The 18,235-nt window shown below is 51.0% G+C and overlaps 1 protein-coding gene across 1 annotated transcript; it reads left to right on the plus strand.

Annotated features, from left to right (window-relative positions):
* Window positions 1-1,769: 1,769 nt before the first annotated feature.
* Window positions 1,770-16,660, plus strand: CLU (clusterin). The gene is made up of 9 exons (XM_082402845.1): window positions 1,770-1,904; window positions 5,415-5,531; window positions 6,852-7,000; window positions 9,087-9,257; window positions 10,758-11,169; window positions 12,245-12,349; window positions 15,045-15,274; window positions 15,993-16,162; window positions 16,414-16,660. The coding sequence occupies exons 2-9, from the start codon at window positions 5,453-5,455 to the stop codon at window positions 16,421-16,423; spliced, it is 1,326 nt and encodes a 441-aa protein (XP_082258971.1). The 5' UTR covers window positions 1,770-1,904; window positions 5,415-5,452; the 3' UTR covers window positions 16,424-16,660.
* Window positions 16,661-18,235: the final 1,575 nt, after the last annotated feature.

Here is an 18,235-nt window from a genome sequence, read left to right on the forward strand (position 1 = left end):
TAAAAATATAATTATTACAGATATGTGCCTCCTGTGCCGGATGCTGGGGGAGCTGCAGAATAGAAAAGTTACAAGGAGCGTGCTCAGAGAGACTTCTTCAGGCCTCGGGCACTGATATGATGCCAAGGAAGAGGCAGTTGCCATAGAAAATGTAGCTGTTACTGATAATTTGACTTTTTCAGGAAGATAAAGTGAAGCCTCAGGGGAGAAATATTGTTCCCAATTGTCGATTGTTTTTTTTTCCTTCTGAGCTGATGATCTCCTCACACTTGGCATTGCCTTGGGTTAGGGTGAAGGGGACCTCAGAGATGATACCTTCCAGATTCCTCATTGTACAGAAGGAAGAAACTGAGAACTGAGGAGTGGGGGTTAAAGTCTTTGGTCCAACCAAGGTCACCCAGAGCCTCGGGACAGAGCTGAGACTGTGGTCAGAATTCCATGCACCCAGCTCAGGTCCTTCCCCCATCCCCTGTTTTTCACAGGCCTAGAAGCTCCCTCTGTGCTCCTTCCTGAAAAGGGTGGGGTCCTAGTTGCCCCTGGACCTTGGGCGACCAGGGACTGGGCCTTAGGCTGTATCTCAAAAGTTGTGAGCAGGACAACTCAGCCCCTGGCCATAGAGCTCTCCTCTGAGCCCTTCATCTTGCTGGTTTTCAGTCGGCCAGCAAACCAAGCTGCCTATACCTGCCCTGCCCACCCATCTCCCCCAGCCAGTATAAGAACCACCCTCCAGCCCCTGGACCTTTCTCCTGGGGCTCAAACATCCTAGGGTCAGAGTGTGTGGCTCTGTTTCTTCCCCAAGAAGTAGCTACGCCTGAGGGGCTTCTCAGTTAGTCCCCTCCCTGCCAGGGCGTGGTGTGACCGCTCCTATCCCTCTGCCACATCAAAGCCCCCTGCCAAAAAGTCCTTTGGCAAGATTCCTCCTGAGCCAGCAGAGGAAACTTGGTGCTGGTGGAGATCAGTGAGTCCCTTGTAAGCAGGACCAGCAGCATAATTTGGGCGGCCCCGTGCACAATGAAAACGCAGGGCCCCTTGTTCAAAAACTCTTAAGAATTTCAAGACGTGGGCAGTAGCTCCTCAAACCAAGTGTGGGCGGCAGGGTCCCGTGCTCATGAAGCCCGCCCTGCTTGGCTGGGTCCCAAGTGGATGGGGAAGATACTTGCTTAACGTCCAGGAGTCAAGGAGCCTGGGAGGCCTTCTAGTTCCCCATATGGATGCTCTGTTCACCCCTAAAAACACATTTCTGTTTCCTCCCGGCCAGCAGGTCTGCCAAGGGACCACCAGGTCAGGTGGTGGTTCGGGAAGCCGGCATTTTGTACTTCCTGTGTTTTAGCACGACATCCCTCTCCATCACACCCACGTTATTTCTGACGCCGTTCTACTTCAATGGAGCCAGAGGAGTGGCGCGTGTTGAATGCGAAAGATTAACGTTCAATTGGGCAGCGGAACAGTGACGTTCTATTGGGGACGAGGCACCAGCCAGGGGCGCAGAGCATCCCTCCATCTCTGCGGAGCTGGGCGCCAGCTGTGCACGTTAATTCAGGCTCTGCCCTCCTGGGGGCGCCGTGCGCCAGCTCTGAGCCCCCGGGGACGGGGAGCCGGCAGCGGTGCGCGCCCGCACCCCAGGGTCTGTCTCCGCCGGAGCCTTTCGCGGTGCTGATACGCGCCCCCGCGCCCCCTGCCGGGTGGTGCACCGGACATCCACCCGCCCGCACCTCCGAACCCCCTCCCGCACCGGCTTCCAGAAAGCTCCCGGTGCTTTCTACCGCATTCTTGGGGCGTGAGTCATGCAGGTTTGCAGCCAGCCCCAAAGTGGGTGTGTACGCAGCAGAGCGCTATAAATACGAGCGCCTCACCGTGCTGTGCACGCGGCGTCGCCAGGAGGAGCGCGCGGGCACCGCTGACCGGTGAGATGTCCCCACCTTTCCTGCCCCTGCGCAGAGCCTGGCCGGGACTGATGAGCGGGCGGGGGGCGGGGGGCGGGGGGCGGCACCCAGGCGAGGAGACGACGACCACTGGGAGTCACAGGGCTGTCAGAGGGGCGCTTTAGATGGAGTCGCGGATCCAGGGAAGGGAGGTGGTCGGAGCCCCATCACCAGACAGCCGAGCCGGGACGGAATTGCCGGCAGACAGGCAAGGGACTCAAGAGGCCCTTTGTTCATCAGCTCCAACCACAATTCTGTGGAGTAAACGGGATAGGTGTAAGGATCCTCCTTTTGTAAAGATGTGGAAATGGACACTTGGAGGACGGAGGCTGTTGCCCGAGGCCAGGCTAGTGAGTGGCAGAGCTGGCCTGCACTTGCAGCCTTCCCGCGGCATCTTCCTTGGAAAGGTACTGAGCTCCAGGGGTGGTTGTCCGCTTGCGCGCATGAGTCATCTTGTTTGCTCCCGAATTCTCTAGTTCTCTGGATTGTGTGTTTATAAGTAACGATGTTTTGATTTAAGTATATGTTGCAACCACTGAAATCCTACTCTTTCTGCTTCCTAATGCACCAGGGTACATCAGAGAAACATCACACAACCTCCATCAGACTTCAGACATCTGATTCAACTGTCTCATTTTATAGATGATAATCTGAAACCTGGAGAGGTTTAGGACCATCTCCAAAGATAGACAGCAAATAGGTATCAGAATTGGGATTAGAACCCAAGCCTTGACCTTCCAGAATTTCTGGACCTAATGAAAAAAAGAAACTGATTATTATTATTTTTTTAAGAGTGAAGTTTAGAATTTAAGAGTAAGCACAGATACTATAAAAGGATGCGCGCGAGAGTGTTCACGGTAATAATAGTTGGAAATTACAGACAATTTAAATGCCCGGCTTGTGGGATGGCAAATAAAGTACATCAGAAAAAAGGACTATATTATACGGCCACAAAAGTGTGCTTTTAGAGAGTATTTGAAGATAGTGGATGTAAAGGATCTGATTGTATGCAAATGCATAGAAAAGAGGAAATATACCACGGTGCTAATGTTTGCCTCTCGATGGTGTGAATTACAGGTGAATTATTTTCTCATTTTTCTTTTTGGTTGAGTTTTCTGCATTTGGGGAGGCAGTAGGAGAGGAGCTTGGGCTTTGGGCTTTAAACCCTGCAGCTTACTAGCTGCGTGACCATGTCCTCCCCACGGCTTCCTCTGGGGAAAGGAGGGCCTTGGAGTGGCTTGTTCAATCAGAGCAGTTGGCAACCAGGCGCCCTGGCCAGGAGATGGGTGGGGAGGTGAGTCAGTGCAAAGGGAGGGCAGTGTGGCCGCGCAGCCGCTGTTCTCGTACCGTCCTTGGACTAGTATCAATATCGCCTGCAAGCTTATTAGAAAAGCAGTCTCTGAATCAGAATCAGCATTATAACAAGACTCCCGGGTAATTCGTAGGAGCTGATCACATCACTAAGGCAAAGCCCGCAGTCGGGGAGGGACCACAGGTGACCTTTGTGTACCTGCTTCAGTTCCTCTGTCCCTCTCCCAACACGCCACCTCCTCCCACTTCCCCGATAGATACTGCCAATGCCCATGATTGATCCTACGTCAATTTTGAAGGAGTCGGAATTTCCTATGATTACATAAGACCCTTGTGTTTACAGAACACATTTCCATCTGTAAGGTCTCTATTAGGTCCATTTTACAGGTGAGGAAACTGAGGCTCAGAGATTTAAGTGACTTGGTGTCAAGGAAAGAACACTGAACTGGGGTTTGGGAGGGCTGAGTTCTCATCCTGGGGTTGTCACCAGCTTGCTGCAGGCCTTGGGGAGCCCCATCCTGTCTCTGGGTTCGGCCTCCCCTCTGAGGTGGAGGGATTGGGCAGGAGACAGGTCTCTCTCCCAGCTCGGAACTTGATGGCTCCCATGGCCCCCAGGCTCTTGGTGGGAGATCCTGTACTGACCACTGGGTTTCCAGACTTCTTATCCAGAGCTCTTGCCTTTGGCTGCCCTGTCTCTCTTTTCGTCAGGGCCCAATGCCCCGTCTTCTGGTCCCAACCTATTTCAGAGGCTCATGTCTGGATTTCTCAGAAGTCTTTGCTATCGGGGGCCTCTGCTGGAAGGGTGCTTCTCGCCGGCTTTCTCTCTCTGGCATGACAAAGGTTCTGTCCCTGTTTGAGGCATTTCAGGCTTCAGTGAGCAGCTAGGGCAGAGCCTCACAGACCTGGAATAGCACCCTGGCTCAGCTGCCCACTCACCATCTCTGGGGAGGGCGGTGACCCGCTCTCTTCTCCCACGCTGCTCGGGAACCACAGCCTGGCTGCCTTACTAATTATGTCTCAGGAGAGACTTGCCTTATCAATATTCTCCCAAGGGTCCCGATGGGCCTGCTGAGCGGAGAGCAGCTTCTGGATGTACATCCTTTCAGGAAGGGGAGACCCCCTTCCCATTCTCTTAGGGGAAACGGGTGAGTTCGGATGAGCATTGGGGTGGAGGGCAGTGCCGGGGGAGGGGTTTCTGTTTTGCAACAACTTCAGCTTCTGGGAAAGGGTCCATTGTGTAAGACCAGCTTGGTCCAGGGCTCAGGGCAGCTAGCCGAGTGGTGGCGGGAGGACCTTGGCAGACACCCTGCTGTGGGCTTAGAGGGACTGGCTGCGTGAAAGGGACCTGGCAGAGCAGAGTGGTACGTCCTCCCACAGGGACTTTTCCTGGGGAGGTTCCTTGCCCTGCCCCCCCCCTCCGCCGTTAATCCTTTGGCTTTGCCCCCCCCCCTCTATCCCCTGAAGACAACTGTCCTCCACGCCTTGCTCTACTCTCTTCCACGCTAGGGATGACAAATGGATTTATTTCCCTGTAGCAACCCAGAGGCTGTCACTGCCTCAGACCCTTGAAAATCAATTTCAGGAGGTGTCCAGCCTTGGTGGGGACAGCGCTGTGATTGATTGGTGATGCCTGCTGTGGGCAGGATGGGTGATGCAGACAGCAGGGGGCTGTCTGTGCTCTGGGCTGCAGTCCCCACTTTAGGGGGACGGCAGAGGCCAGATGAGTGACCCAAGAGAGGTGTTTTCAGGGTTTGTTTGATGTGAGCAGGTATCATCAGATAGATGCCCTTTCTGGATACAGAAAGCACATGTGCCTTTTTTAGGCATAGTCAGCTCTTATGGGGGGCGAGGAGGAGGAGGAGGAGGAGGAGGAGGGCGGCTGGCTTGGACCAGAGCCCAGTGGCTCTGACTCTGGAGTTCTCGTTTCTTCTATATTAGGCTGCTGTCCTGTGGTTCCTCCCCATACCCACTTCCTCCACTTTCTTTTGAAGGGGCCCAGTGGCAAGTCTGATACTTTCTTGTCACTTCCTTGGGATAAAAAGTTGGTGATGCCAGCTGAGGGGAGAGTGGAGGGCAAGGCCTCGGCAGGGTTCCTGGGAAGCCACACAGGCAGCAGGCTGGGCCTGTAACCAGCAGGCTGTCTAGCTGTTGCCATGACAGTCCCCTGTTCTCTGCAAACAGAGGCGTGCTAGGATTCCAGAATTGGAGAAGGAGGCGAGATGAAGACTCTACTGCTGCTGGTGGGCCTGCTGCTGAGCTGGGAGAATGGCAGGGCAGTCTCGGACAAAGAGCTCCAGGGTAAGTGACCAGGAGTGCCCTCCTGGCATGCTTCCCTCTGTCAGGGCCCCAAGGGTTAAGACCATCTTTGTCCTGTGCATCGGATCGGGTTTGCTCTGCCCAGGCCCCTCTCTGAGCCCTCTCTCGCCGGCCTAGGCTCTTTGTGGTCAGGTGGGCTTCCAGGCAGTGTCAGGTAGACCCCAAGTCCTTTCTGGCTGCTGCAGCTCGTTTGGCTGTTCCCCTCCCCATCTGCTCGGTCCAGTGTCCACACCTCTTCCACGAAGCTTCATGAAGCCTGGACCATTGGAGCCTCTGTGGATTTCCCCTTGAGTTTCCATAGCACTTACTACCTGTATCCACCACCTTTCCACCTAGAAAACCAATGCTCCGGATTCAGGAAAGGCAGAATATCATTCACTACGAGGGCTTGTCATCCTTCAGAGCCCAGTTGGTGGTTCCCCTCTTCTGCCAGGCCTTTCCTGAAACCTGTCTTCCCTCTGCCCCACTCTTGTCCTATGAGCTGACTGACTCTATGGGGTAATAGTTAAAAACCCAAGCGTTGAGCCCAGAGCTGGGTGGGAATCTGGCTCCGCCCTCCCCAGCTGTAGAACCCTGGGTAAGTATCTTGATCTCACTGCGATTCTTTATCCTTGATTGTGCAAAGGGGTGAAGATGGTGTCAAGAGTATTAAATAAAATGCACGTGAAGTGTCCAGCTCAGCATTTGGCCCAAGATAAGAACCAGAGAAGCATTGGCTGTTACTTTCGGTACTTTGGTGACATTGTCTCATTGCATTTGTCACACGGTGTGGTGTCTGATCCCAGTCTCCTTGAAGGATGGTGCTATTAAGTCACCTCCGTGGCCCTGTCACCTGACACTGTGCATCAGAACAGCGAAGTTCCGATGTTCGCTTAAACTGCATTGCAGAAAGACTTGTATCCACAATATCACTATTTTATATTTTGATGCTTAAACAGTTACGCTTCCAGGATCTTTTGTTTTTCCTTGAAAATTTTCTTCTGCAGCTGGGTAGGCTGCTTCTCCAGAGCTCCAGGGGCGGACTGGGGTGTCCCTCCTCTGGGGCGTGTCCGCTCCCTGATGGTTTGCATTTCTGAGCAGCTGGGTGTAGTCGATTCTCTGGCCCTGGGTCTACAGTGAGCCCTGGGATGGAACCTGTGTCAGGGCAAAGCTGGGGCCCGAAGGCTGCCTGCCAGGGGGATCCCAGCCATGGCAGCCCCTAGGTCCACTGGCCTTTCTCACCGTTACAGCTGGTTCCAGGGTTATATCCCCAGCACCATCCCTTCCTCTGGGCTCATCTACCTCCCTGCTCTTTTCTTGCAGAAATGTCCACCGAGGGGAGTAAGTACATTAATAAAGAAATTAAAAATGCTCTCAAGGAGGTGAAACAGATAAAGACCCTAATAGAACAAACCAATGAAGAGCGCAAGTCATTGCTTGGCTCCTTAGAGGAGGCCAAGAAGAAGAAAGAGGTAAGGAAGAGCCCGGTGACCCACGCCTCGATCCACTGTGCTGGAGGGAGGGAGGGGCCATTGCTCTTCCGAGTGCCCTGCCAGGTTACTATGGTGACCCGCAGGCCTTCTCCGGTTGTGTCAGCTGATACTGGGGCTGTGGTTAACAAATAGGGAAGGTTTATTTGCTTTTGAAAGCTTCAAGCAGCGAGATCTTGGATCTGGTTTTGTTACAAGCCTGGCCCAGGGCCTGCCACCCAGATTCACTTCAGTAGATTTTTCTAAACCCAGACTATGTGCAAGCTCCAAGGCAGGCTTTGGGTAGGGTCTGTCACTGTCACAGGTTAGGAGAGGGATGGCACCCTACCTTCAGGAAGCTTATCTAGTAGGGGCAATACCTTTGGGGGTACAGCAGGCACATGCTGTATCGCCCAAGTCTCTATAGAGTTCTGGACTACTTCGTAAAGAGACACCTAGGTCCAATGGTGAACATACAAAAGTAAAACACTATAATTCAATAAACAGCCTATTTAAAAAGTCAACAGTGTCCTTCAGGGTCTCCTCAAAGCCTATGCCCATTGCCACCCTACCCCTAATGACAGAGATGCTGAGATGGGGCCCCCTGCCACCTTCATGATCCCTAATGCATAGAGTAAAAGCATTATAAAGACTCAGAGAAGTTGTGCGGTAAAGGAAGCACGTGTAACTTCATTTAATCCAAGTGTTTTCCAAATCGAATTGACCATGGAATCCATTTATTTTTTTCCTGATAGCTTGTAGCACAATTCCATGGAAACCACTTAAGGAAATGTTGGCCTGGGTGCAGCTCTAACTTTCTTTGAAACTTAGTGCCTTTCTTGGCATCAGTATTAGTTCTAGTCACACTATGAGAAACCTAGAGCCCATGTAGAAGTGGCAAGTCTTGTTCTTGAATTTTTGCACTTCTCATTGGAGTTTGATACTTGACAATCCAGGTTCTATGATAAAGTATATCAAGTTCTGAAAAAGACTACATGACTTCTTAGTTGAGGAATATGCGAACTGGAAGGAAAGGAATGGAATTGGACAGCAGAGTTGATGCCTGTGAATTGGCCCAGTTGGAGGCGTGGTGGCCTTCCCCATCTCAGATGAGGAGACAGGGGACACAGAGCAGGAGAAGATCTCACATTTTCAGATATTCATAGTGTAGCTTTGCTTTGCGGTATGGATGGTCTACTTAATTCTTTGAAGAGTAATACACTCATTTATCAAGATTTTAATATAGAAAAGCAGAAGTTTTTCCATAACCCTTTTACCTAAGGACGATTCACTTAACATTTGATCTATTTCTTACTACATTTTCTCCTCTATACTTTTTGGACAGTGGCTATACTCAAACTCATGAATTTTTAACATGAAAAATGCTTATTATAATATTTAAAACTTATTACAAACATCCCTTGTAATGCTGTCCTATCTACCTTTTGTAAGTACCGCAGAGTCCTTAACTTGTCCCCTAGTTTTGAGCTTTGGGGTTGATTCCAGTATTTTTTTTGCCACACATGAATATTGTAACAGATGTCTTCAAGCATATGGATTTTTCCTTTATTGCAGGAATTCCTCGGGATAAGTTCTTGTAGAATTACTGGATCAAATGTCATGGTCGTCTTGCAGAGTTTTGGTAGTAGCGGTGGCTTTAATTTCGGAAGCTTACCTATTCCCCTGGCATGCCGTGGACCGTGGCTGCAATAGAGAAATAAGATTCAGGGAAGCTTTGAAAGATGACATTTAAATTCCAGAAGTTGAGACTAGAAAGTGGGGTATTAGCGAGAGGGAAGTCCTGGGGTAAAGACTTTAAGTGCAGCGTCAGAGAAAGGAGCTGTCCAGAGGGGCTCTAATGGCTGGAAAGGACTAAGGAGCAGTTGGATCTTGAAGACGAGAGGACGTGTAGAGCCAGATGGGGAGGGAATTCCAGGTGGGCAGATGCGGGAACACGTGAGCCAGAGCAGGGGTGGAAATAAGCACCCCACGTGGCCAGGTTGGGCCGGGGGGCCCAGCACCACGGTGCCTGCTTGGGGAAGGGGAAGCTGTGGTTTCTGTGGCTAACCCAGCCTGGGTCCTCCTGTAGGATGCCCTGAACGACACCAAGGATTCTGAAACAAAGCTGAAGGCGTCCCAGGGGGTGTGCAATGAGACCATGACGGCCCTCTGGGAGGAGTGTAAGCCTTGCCTGAAACAGACCTGCATGAAGTTCTACGCGCGCGTCTGCAGAAGCGGCTCCGGACTGGTTGGCCAACAGGTGACGAGGGGCCCCGCTTCTTCAGCACAGCCTGGGCTCTGGGTGGGCAGTGAGGAGAACTGAATATGCTTGTTTGATTCTGCACCCAATTCCAAGTGTGGGGATTTCCCCATCAAGCATTTCTCCCGCACTGGCTGGGTGTCCTGCAGTTGAACTCAGCTCTGACCCTGTCTACCCAGAGACAGCGTCCGACCCCACAGGCTCAGGGCTCAGTCCCACAGGACGCGTCCCCATCCCCACCCCCAACTTCAGCTGCCGATCACAAGTCCAGGTGGTCACCTGTGTTTCTGACTGACTGGCGGTAGATTAGAGGTTCCCATGACTGCCTCCTTGGGTTCAATTAATTTGCTAGAGGAGCTCATAGAACTCGGAGAAACATTTTACATACTAGATTATTGGTGTGTTATAAAAGGATATAACTCAGAAACAGCCAGATGGAAGAGATGCCCAGGGGGAGGGATGGGGAAAGGGTGGGGAACTTCCACACCCTCTTCGTGTTCAACAGTCTCCTGCATCTCATTGGCAAATGTGTTCATCAACCCAGAAGCTCCCCAAGCCCATCCTTTTGGGTTTAATGGAGGCATCATTACATAGGTATGACTGATTAAATCATTGACCATTGGTCATTGATTCAAGGTCCAGCCCCTCTCCCCTCCTTGGAAATCAGGGCGTGGGGCTGAAAGTTCCAACCCTCTAATCTAGGGTTGGCTCCCCTGGCGACCAGCCCCCATCCCTAGGTGCTTTCCCAAAAGTCACCTCACTAACATAACAAAAGACACCTTTATTGCTCTTATCACAGGAAATTCCAAGGGCTTTAGGACCTCTTTGTCAAGGACCAGACCAAATATATATTTCTTATTATAAATCACAATATCACAGCTTCATTTCACATGCCGGATGCAATTAATTAGTTCTGGCTGCATTTGGGCCTCTGTGATCAATTGGTAATGTCTGCTATGAGTGCAGTAAAGTGGAGTCATGAAAAGCACCTGTGCCAGGTATTTGCCATCTTTGAAGACTCTCATTCAGCAATTATTAGCTGCCTAACGTAACAAATGGCTCCACGGTATGGCAGAGCCCTGCGTCCACTTAAACAGAAGGAATTAAGAAATTTTAGTACGCTATTATTGATCCTCCCTCCCCGTGGGCCTTGCTCAACTAGGGCTCATGAATTTTGCCCTTTCCAGGAGTCCCATCAGTTGGCCCTTGGCTGAGCGGGCTTGGGGATCACCAGTGGCCAAAGAGGACAGCAGACTAGTCTCATGTGATGGGCCTTGTGACTCTCTCGGCCTCGCAGGTCTTCCTAAACTCTTCCCCTCGGGGTTGGTAGAATGGAAGGGCACTGACCTGGACAGTTCAGAGATGGGGAGCCAGTCCCAGCCTGGCCTTCTGTCGCCTGCTGTGACTCTGAGTTGCCCCGGGTGCAGCCAGGAGGGGCCGGGCCTGGCCCGTCTTGACAAGGGGGAAGCACCCCTGACTGTCCCCTGTCTCCTGTCGCAGCTCGAGGAGTTCCTGAACCAGAGCTCCCCCTTCTACTTGTGGATCAACGGTGACCGCATCGACTCCCTACTGGAGAACGACCGGCAGCAGGGCCACGTGATGGACGTCATGGAGGACAGCTTCAACCGTGCATCCAACATCATGGACGAGCTCTTCCAGGACCGGTTCTTTCCCCGGAAGTTCCAGGACACTCAGTACTACTCGCCCTTCAGCTCGTTCCCAAGGGGATCGCTCTTCTTCAATCCCAAGTCCCGCTTCGCCCGGAATGTCATGCCTTTCCCCGTGTTGGAACCCCTGAACTTCCATGACATGTTTCAGCCCTTCTTTGACATGATCCACCAGGCCCAGCAGGCCATGGATGCCCACATGCATAGAATTCCCTACCACTTCCCGATGGCGGAATTCCCAGGAGGTTAGGAGGATGGGATGGGAACTCACAGTTCATTGAGATGTTAACCCGTTAGATGCTCAGAACGGTGGCCGGGGCTTGGCATATGTCATCTGAATTCCGCCCCCAGAAACCTGGGGAGGGTGCTCTCATCCTGGTTTGATGGGGAGAAAACTATGGCAGGATGGTAAAGGAGCATGTGCAAGGGTTCACAGCTGACAAAGTGGGAGCCGGTCAAATCTAGCCCTGCAGGATTTGGAATCTGTGTTCTTTTGAGTGTACCAAGCTCCTTCCAGCAACTGGAGGGCATGACATTGACTATTTCCTCTAGAGAACTTAGACCCCTTTGTCTTGGGAACTCAGATGGCTTTATGTGGACGCCATGCATATATTGGCGACAAATTATATAATCAGCTCACGGTACAGTTAAGAAAGCTGTTTAAAAAAAAAAAGAAAAAAAAGAAAGCTGTTTGTGGCTGTAACCTTAGGGTCTGGTAGAGAATGGGCACACAATGAATATATTTTGAATGAAGGAACTCTAACATGGATACGAGAAGCCAAAACTTTCAGAAGTGATTTCCTTCATTGAACCAATAGACACTCGTTGGCCAACCCCATCTCCTAAACGCTACAGTTTGACCGGCACTGGGGTGTGGCTTGAAACGGATTGGAAACACAGGAGGGTATTGAACTGAACAAGGAGTTTACTGCATATCCATAATGGGGGGCTCCCTGTGTTATAAGGAGGTTCTAAGGTGGATCCTATTCCTGCCTTCAAGGCGCTTGCTGTCTGGCCCGGGGAGAGAAATGAGCCAGATAGAGTGCAGAGCAGAACGGGTTATGATGCCAAAGAGAAGTACAAGCAGGCAGGAGACGTGTCAGCAGGTGGGGATGGTGGGGGAGGGGGCCGAACCACCTCCTGGTCCCGCTGCAGGGAGCCCCGATCCGAGCCTGTGTCTGCAGGCAAACAACCAGAGTCCAACCTGCTCTGCCCGCAGAACCATGTCAAAGGGCCAGACAGTAGTGTGGAAGGGCTCTGGGAGATCGGGGTGGTCCATCTCTGTGTCGCTCTGTATGACTTTCCCTCATGTGTCTCCAGAAAACAGCAGTGACCGCACCGTGTGCAAGGAAATCCGCCACAACTCCACGGGATGCCTGAAGATGAAGGACCAGTGTGAAAAGTGCCAGGAGATCTTGTCCATGGGTGAGTCGGGGGGCCCCGTGGTCTCCTGTGTCCTCGGGTCTCCACCACCTCACTGGGGCTGCCTTTATGGGCTCAGACGGACGGGAGTTCAAATGCCAGCTCTGCTGCCTTCCAGCTGTGACTCTGGGTGGGGGAGTCCTTTGCCCAGCTCTGCTTGGGTCCCCATTTGGGGTCGCGGGTTAAGATGAGGGGCTGTCCCTGAAGTCGGGAGACAGAATACAAGGTGCTTACCACATCATCCAGCTCACGGTCAACAGGCCGACGGTGGGAGGAGCTGCCGTGCTTTTCTAAAGAGCTGTCATCCTTTGACTTCCCCCAGTTGGTCTGTTCCCAAGGGCCAAACCTGGTAGACGTCCTCATGTTTTGCTGCAGACAATGAGAGTTTAGGCAGTGTGGAGTCTGTTAAACAAACTCTTCGCATGTGTTTGTTACTAAACACTCTTGTAAACACTTTACAAACATTTACTCTTTTCCCTGGAATAACCGGGTGGCTACACTTACCATCCCTGTCTCACAGAGGAGGAAACTCAGTCAGAGAAGGTTTGGTGACCCGCCCAAGATTACATGACGCCCTGGGGGCGCTTGTGATGTGTTCCCAACCAGTGCTGCTGTGTTCTCTACCCTGAACACGTGGGTCTCTCCTAGTGGTACCCTAGCTTCCCGGTAACTTTACCTTTGGTAGGTTGGTCCCTGAGGCAGAGGAAATACCTTCCTTCCACTGTTTCCTTCGGTTTTATCAGGCAGACTAAATTCTTCTTACTTGGAAGTAACAGCTATAAAAGCGGCGAAACACTTCCTGGCCCACAACAGTCTATGCTCAGAAAAAGTTAATTGTTTCCCTTGTACCAGGCGGATCGATCTTGCGGCTTTGCTCTTACTTAATACTTTTTGGGTTTGCCCGGGCAGGCCTTCAGAGTCTAGTTAAATATTCCTAGTCTCATTGCTGTGATTTTAGAAGCTACTGCAAAAGAAATACAAGTGCTGTAAGAGGCTGATCTATGAAGAAGCGAGAGGTGAGTACACAACCTCCTGGGTTTATCCCATAAAATACCATGATTAGAAGAGTGTAAATCACACCATGAGAAAGTCACGTTAGGGCCAGAAAAAGAGACCTACAGATCCCCAAGCTCAGATTGGCGCCCCTGGCGCTGACCTTAACGTTCACTGATCACAGCTTCCTGAAACGGTGGTTTTCTTTTCTACATCGAGGAAGACCTATGACCTCTTATCTAAGGTGCTTGCAGCCATTTGACATGTGCTGCCCGGGACCTCCAGACTGGAATTTCGCAACTTCGGTACTACTGGCATTTTGGACCAGATCCTTCTTTGTGGCGGGCTGTCCTGTGCCCTTTGGGATGTTTAGCGGCATCTACCCACTGGATGCCAGCAGCCTCCCTCCCTCACCCCAGTTGTGACACCAAAAAGGTTTTCAGACCTTGTCAAATATCCCTGGGGACAGCACCGCCCCAGGTGAGAGCCACTGCTCTAGACTGCTACCCAGCTCTCAATGACTGTCCTTATTTTCAATGATTCCCTGGTAAGAAGAGTTAAGTTTCACCATTATATATCTTTTTCAACCCAGTTTATTGTTAATAATCCTATGTCTTGCCCCACCTGACGTTTTATTTTATTTTAGAAATGATTACAGCCACCATGGTGAAGTGTGCAAAGAACTCCTCCTTCCCCCTGACTTGCTTGGGTTTGATGAGCTCTTTGGAGGATATTTTTCAAAAATCAAGGGAGAGAAAAACAGTAGTTTTTAGAGAGCGAGAGAGTGGGTAGTTTCCAGCTCTTATCCACCTGACAACCTGCAGTGGGCACCTGGTGACCAAAAGCAATGAACTTCCCTGCTCTCTGGTGAGCTTGGCGACCAGCCATGGTGGGCAGGTGGGCAAGCCCAGATGCCCAGCCCCAGGCTACTATGCTCTGTGGCCCGAGGGTCCTGACCGGCTCTTCTGCTACCCAGGCTCTTGGGGCCAGAATTTCCAACTCTATAGATATAGGCAAGCTTGGAGAATCTTCCAGAGCCACAGACTCAGAGTAGGAAGAGCCCAAGTTTAGGAGTGAAAGCCCGGGGTTCAACATCCTGCCCTCGCCAATCGTTCACCCTATGACTTTAGGCAAATGATTTACCGCTCTGGTCCTCAGTTTCATTCTTGATAAGACTTAACGTCAGAATACACCTGACTATTAGAGATCACGGCTATCCCGAGCACTTGGTGGTGCCTGGTACATAGAAGGTACCACGCAAACGGCAGCTGCAAGTAACATCACCGTTTCCTGAAATGACTAATGGAGGGAGGAGGGCAGGGAGGTCTGAGCACATGCAGCCCTGAGGTCCGTGCTTCTTGAGGTGTGGGCAGTGCCCCTCACTGCTGGTCCCCAAGGAGACAGGGTCTTGCACCCAAAGAGAAATCAGTGATGTCCCTGAGACACTTTAGTTCAGCTGACGTTGTCTCCCAGAGCAAGACTTTCTCAATGAAGGATGCGCGTGCCGATCTACATTCGGGGCGAGCCGTCTGTTTTGTCTTGGGCTGCTAGCGAACGCTGGGCAGACTGGAGCTTGGAGTAGCTCTGCCTTAGGTCCTGGCTGCGTGAACTGGTTGCCATTTGTTTTCATCCCTTTTTAGCTCTCCCTTCACGTTTCTGTCGTTTGTCTTTTTTTTTTTTTTTTTTTTTTCTTATCTCCGGGCAGACTGTTCAGCCAACGACTCCTCTCAGATGCAGCTGCGCCAGCAGCTGAACATGTCCCTGCAGCTGGCGGAGAAGTTCAGCAAACTGTACGACCAGCTGCTCCAGTCCTACCAGCAGAAGATGCTGAACACGTCCTCCCTGCTGAAGCAGCTGAACGAGCAGTTCACCTGGGTGTCCCAGCTGGCCAACCTCACGCACAGCGACAGCCAGCACTATCTCCACGTCTCCACGGTGAGTCTGTCCTGGCCACACACTGAAGCTGGGCTCAAGGTGTTGTCTGGAGCTCATGGGATCCTGCCCCAGGGCTGAAACGGGGTGAAGATGCTCAAGACGGCATGTCTGCTTTTCACTGAGCATTTGTCATATGGCAGGAAACAAAAACCTCAGGTCCAGTGGTGCATGGAAACCTCATCACTCAGTGACGTGGAATGTCATGAACCCATTTTACAGATGAGGAAACTGAGAGGTTCAACAGCTTACCCAGGGTCTCCTATCTGCAGGGTGATCTCCTGGGTGTTTGTTTGAACCTGTCTGCCCGGCTGCAGAGCTAGTGCTCTTTCCGGGGAGCTGCCTTGCTGCCCTGTCCCGCCTAGGATGGCTCATGAATCGGCCCATCGTTCTCCTCCAGTGATAAGAAGCTTTCCTCTAGCGCTGGGAACCTTTTCTTTTTCTTCCTCTGATTCCTCTTCTACCACCGCGTGGCCAGTGGCTGCTCAAAGGAAACATGTTTTACTCGGTGGGGCTCCCCCGGGTTGGTCCTTCGTGAATGACATTTACACCCACAAGTGAGGGTCTCTGAATTAGGGCATTTCTGTTCACCAAGTTGTATAGATGTCGAGGTCAGTAAAAAGCAAAGGGGTCAACTGATCTGAATTAAGCCTGACTTCAGGTGCCAGATGAGTCCGTGTTGACCGCTGTTTCCGCCCTCTCGTGACTTTTCTCCTTTTAGGTGAATTCCCACAGTTCCGACCCCAGCGTTCCCTCTGGCCTCACTAAGGTGGTTGTGAAGCTCTTTGATTCCTACCCCTTCACTGTGACGGTCCCACAAGAAGTCTCCAGTCCTAAGTTTATGGAGACTGTGGCAGAGAAAGCGCTGCAACAATACCGCCAGAAGAGCCGGTGAGTGTGCGGGCCTCACCTGCGGTCCCTCTGGGCCCGTCAGGTCCCTGGGGACTGAGAAAAGGGCAGAGGACCTGGCCTGGGAATCGCTGCTCCTGCAGCTACAGCGCAGGCAGGAAGCCACAAAGTTACTGGGAATTTTCTCCTTCCTTTGGAGGATGTTTTCTCTGCGTTGATAAGAATTGGAGTGTTGGTTGCTGCCTCTCGGTGAATATCAGGCCTCACCTTCCCCTCCGCGCCTTCTTTTTCAGGGAGGAGTGAGACGTGAACGTTGCTCTTCCAAGTGCGGGGGTGTCTGCGTCCAGCTGTCCCCGCGATGAGGCACAGTCCCCTCTAGAGAGCTCTGCACGTCACCAGCTGACCAGGCCCTGGGCTCGAGGCCCTCCTGACCGCACCCAGCTTCTCCCTCTGGATTTGCACTGTAATGCCTGCATTTGCTGATCACGGGAAGAACTTCCCCGCATGCCACTAACTCAATAAACCGCCTTGTAATCTGAATGCTCTGCTGTGTCCTCTTTATGCTATTTTTGTTTTGTTTTGTTTTTTTTTAATCTCCCACACACCTTCATTTGGGTGTGGAAGAAAAAAGGAGAAGAGAAAAAGCAATGGCTAAAATGGTATATTCTCATATAGTTGAGAATAAAAGGAGTGGGACAGTGAAGTTGACCCAGTTCAAAGATTTCTTGCTTTCAGGAAGAGAGATGTTCCCTATAGCCAGCTAAAATATGTTTCTGAAAAATGAATCTTTTCCATTCCATTATAAAGCAGATACATATTCTGATGGGGGGGTGATACCCTGAAGGAATACATTGAAAATTAGGGTGCAGAAGGGGTAAAATTAAGGCATACCAGTTATTTCCATACATAATTGATATTTTCCTTATGGAAAAAGTAGTCTCCCCAAAAACAAAACAAGGTAATTTTCTTTTAGTTGTAAGAGCCTAGAATCCCTGTGGCACCTTCTTGACTGTGGCATTGATTGGCCACTGTCTGTCTATACAACCTTTATATCTTTCCCTCAACCCCAGGAATTTCTCCTCTGCCTGGGTTTCTCGTGATGACTATTCACCCCTCACTCTGAAACATAGCTGGCCTGCAGGACCCTACATTGCCAGCAGGTGGCAGTGACTAACCGCGGTACTTCACATTAAGAAGTCTTTCCATTTATGAATCTTCTCTACAGAAGTCTGTTCATCAAATACACTTCAAATGGAAATAAACGCCATCTGGATGCATCCCAGGTTTGTAGCAAAGTCCACATGTAAATTAAAAGCTTAAAGTATTCTTAGTTTACCATTCCTTGTTTCTCCTTTCTAAGTTATCAACAACCCTGCCACACAAGCAACAAACACTATGGCTTAGTATATGTCCACAGAAGCTAGTACTTTAGTATCGCTATCAAGAAAATTCAGAGTAAAGTTAGGGTGACTCACTTAAAGATATACCATAACCTTAGTCAGGGTTATGGTTCAGAAGGCATTTGCTAAAATGACCATAATTGTAAACTATATATTACATAATTGTCACAGCTTATGTTTCAAAAATTATTTTCTGTTTTCCATTATGTTGCTGGATGCTGGCAGTCACTACACCAAGCTGTTGCTTCTTTTTATGCAACCTCCTTTAAACTCTCCTAGACCTGCCCCTTAAAATTCAGAGGCTAAAGCTGACTCAGTTTCACTGGGACCCCTTTTCCCCACACTCTTCCTTCTTTGCACAGTGGCCTGGTTTGAGGGTCCGTGGACGTCCCTCCATCCCTAATAGAAGTTCCAGCCTGAGGCCCTAGAAAGTCCGAGGCAGGAAATGAGATGTTGGTTTCTGGCTTCTAGGATCCTTGCAGCAGAATGGGATCAGGGCTTGATGCTCTGAGAAGAGAGGGCTTGTCCTCTGCCTGGCAAGGGGGGCGGCACAAATCCACTGTCAGCCTCTGTGTTGACACTTGACAGCCTTCTGCCAGAAAATTGCAATTAGATCTCATCTCTGATGAGGTGCAACGACCCGAGTTGTGCCGTGTGCAGCTTGGGCAACTGTAACCAGCAGCCCTGGGCCTAGCACAGTGCTCTAAGCCCTGGG

This window comes from Balaenoptera borealis (assembly GCF_965194805.1).
Source record: "Balaenoptera borealis genome assembly, chromosome: 8".
In the NCBI taxonomy this organism is placed as follows: Eukaryota; Metazoa; Chordata; class Mammalia; order Artiodactyla; family Balaenopteridae; genus Balaenoptera; species Balaenoptera borealis.

Bases quoted from the DNA above. Each gene is read 5' to 3' on its own strand.
- CLU (XM_082402845.1), top strand. From the start codon at position 5,453: ATGAAGACTCTACTGCTGCTGGTGGGCCTGCTGCTGAGCTGGGAGAAT. The intron at 7,001-9,086 runs GTAAGGAAGAGC...GTCCTCCTGTAG, and splicing joins AGGCCAAGAAGAAGAAAGAG to GATGCCCTGAACGACACCAA. The intron at 12,350-15,044 runs GTGAGTCGGGGG...ATCTCCGGGCAG, and splicing joins CCAGGAGATCTTGTCCATGG to ACTGTTCAGCCAACGACTCC.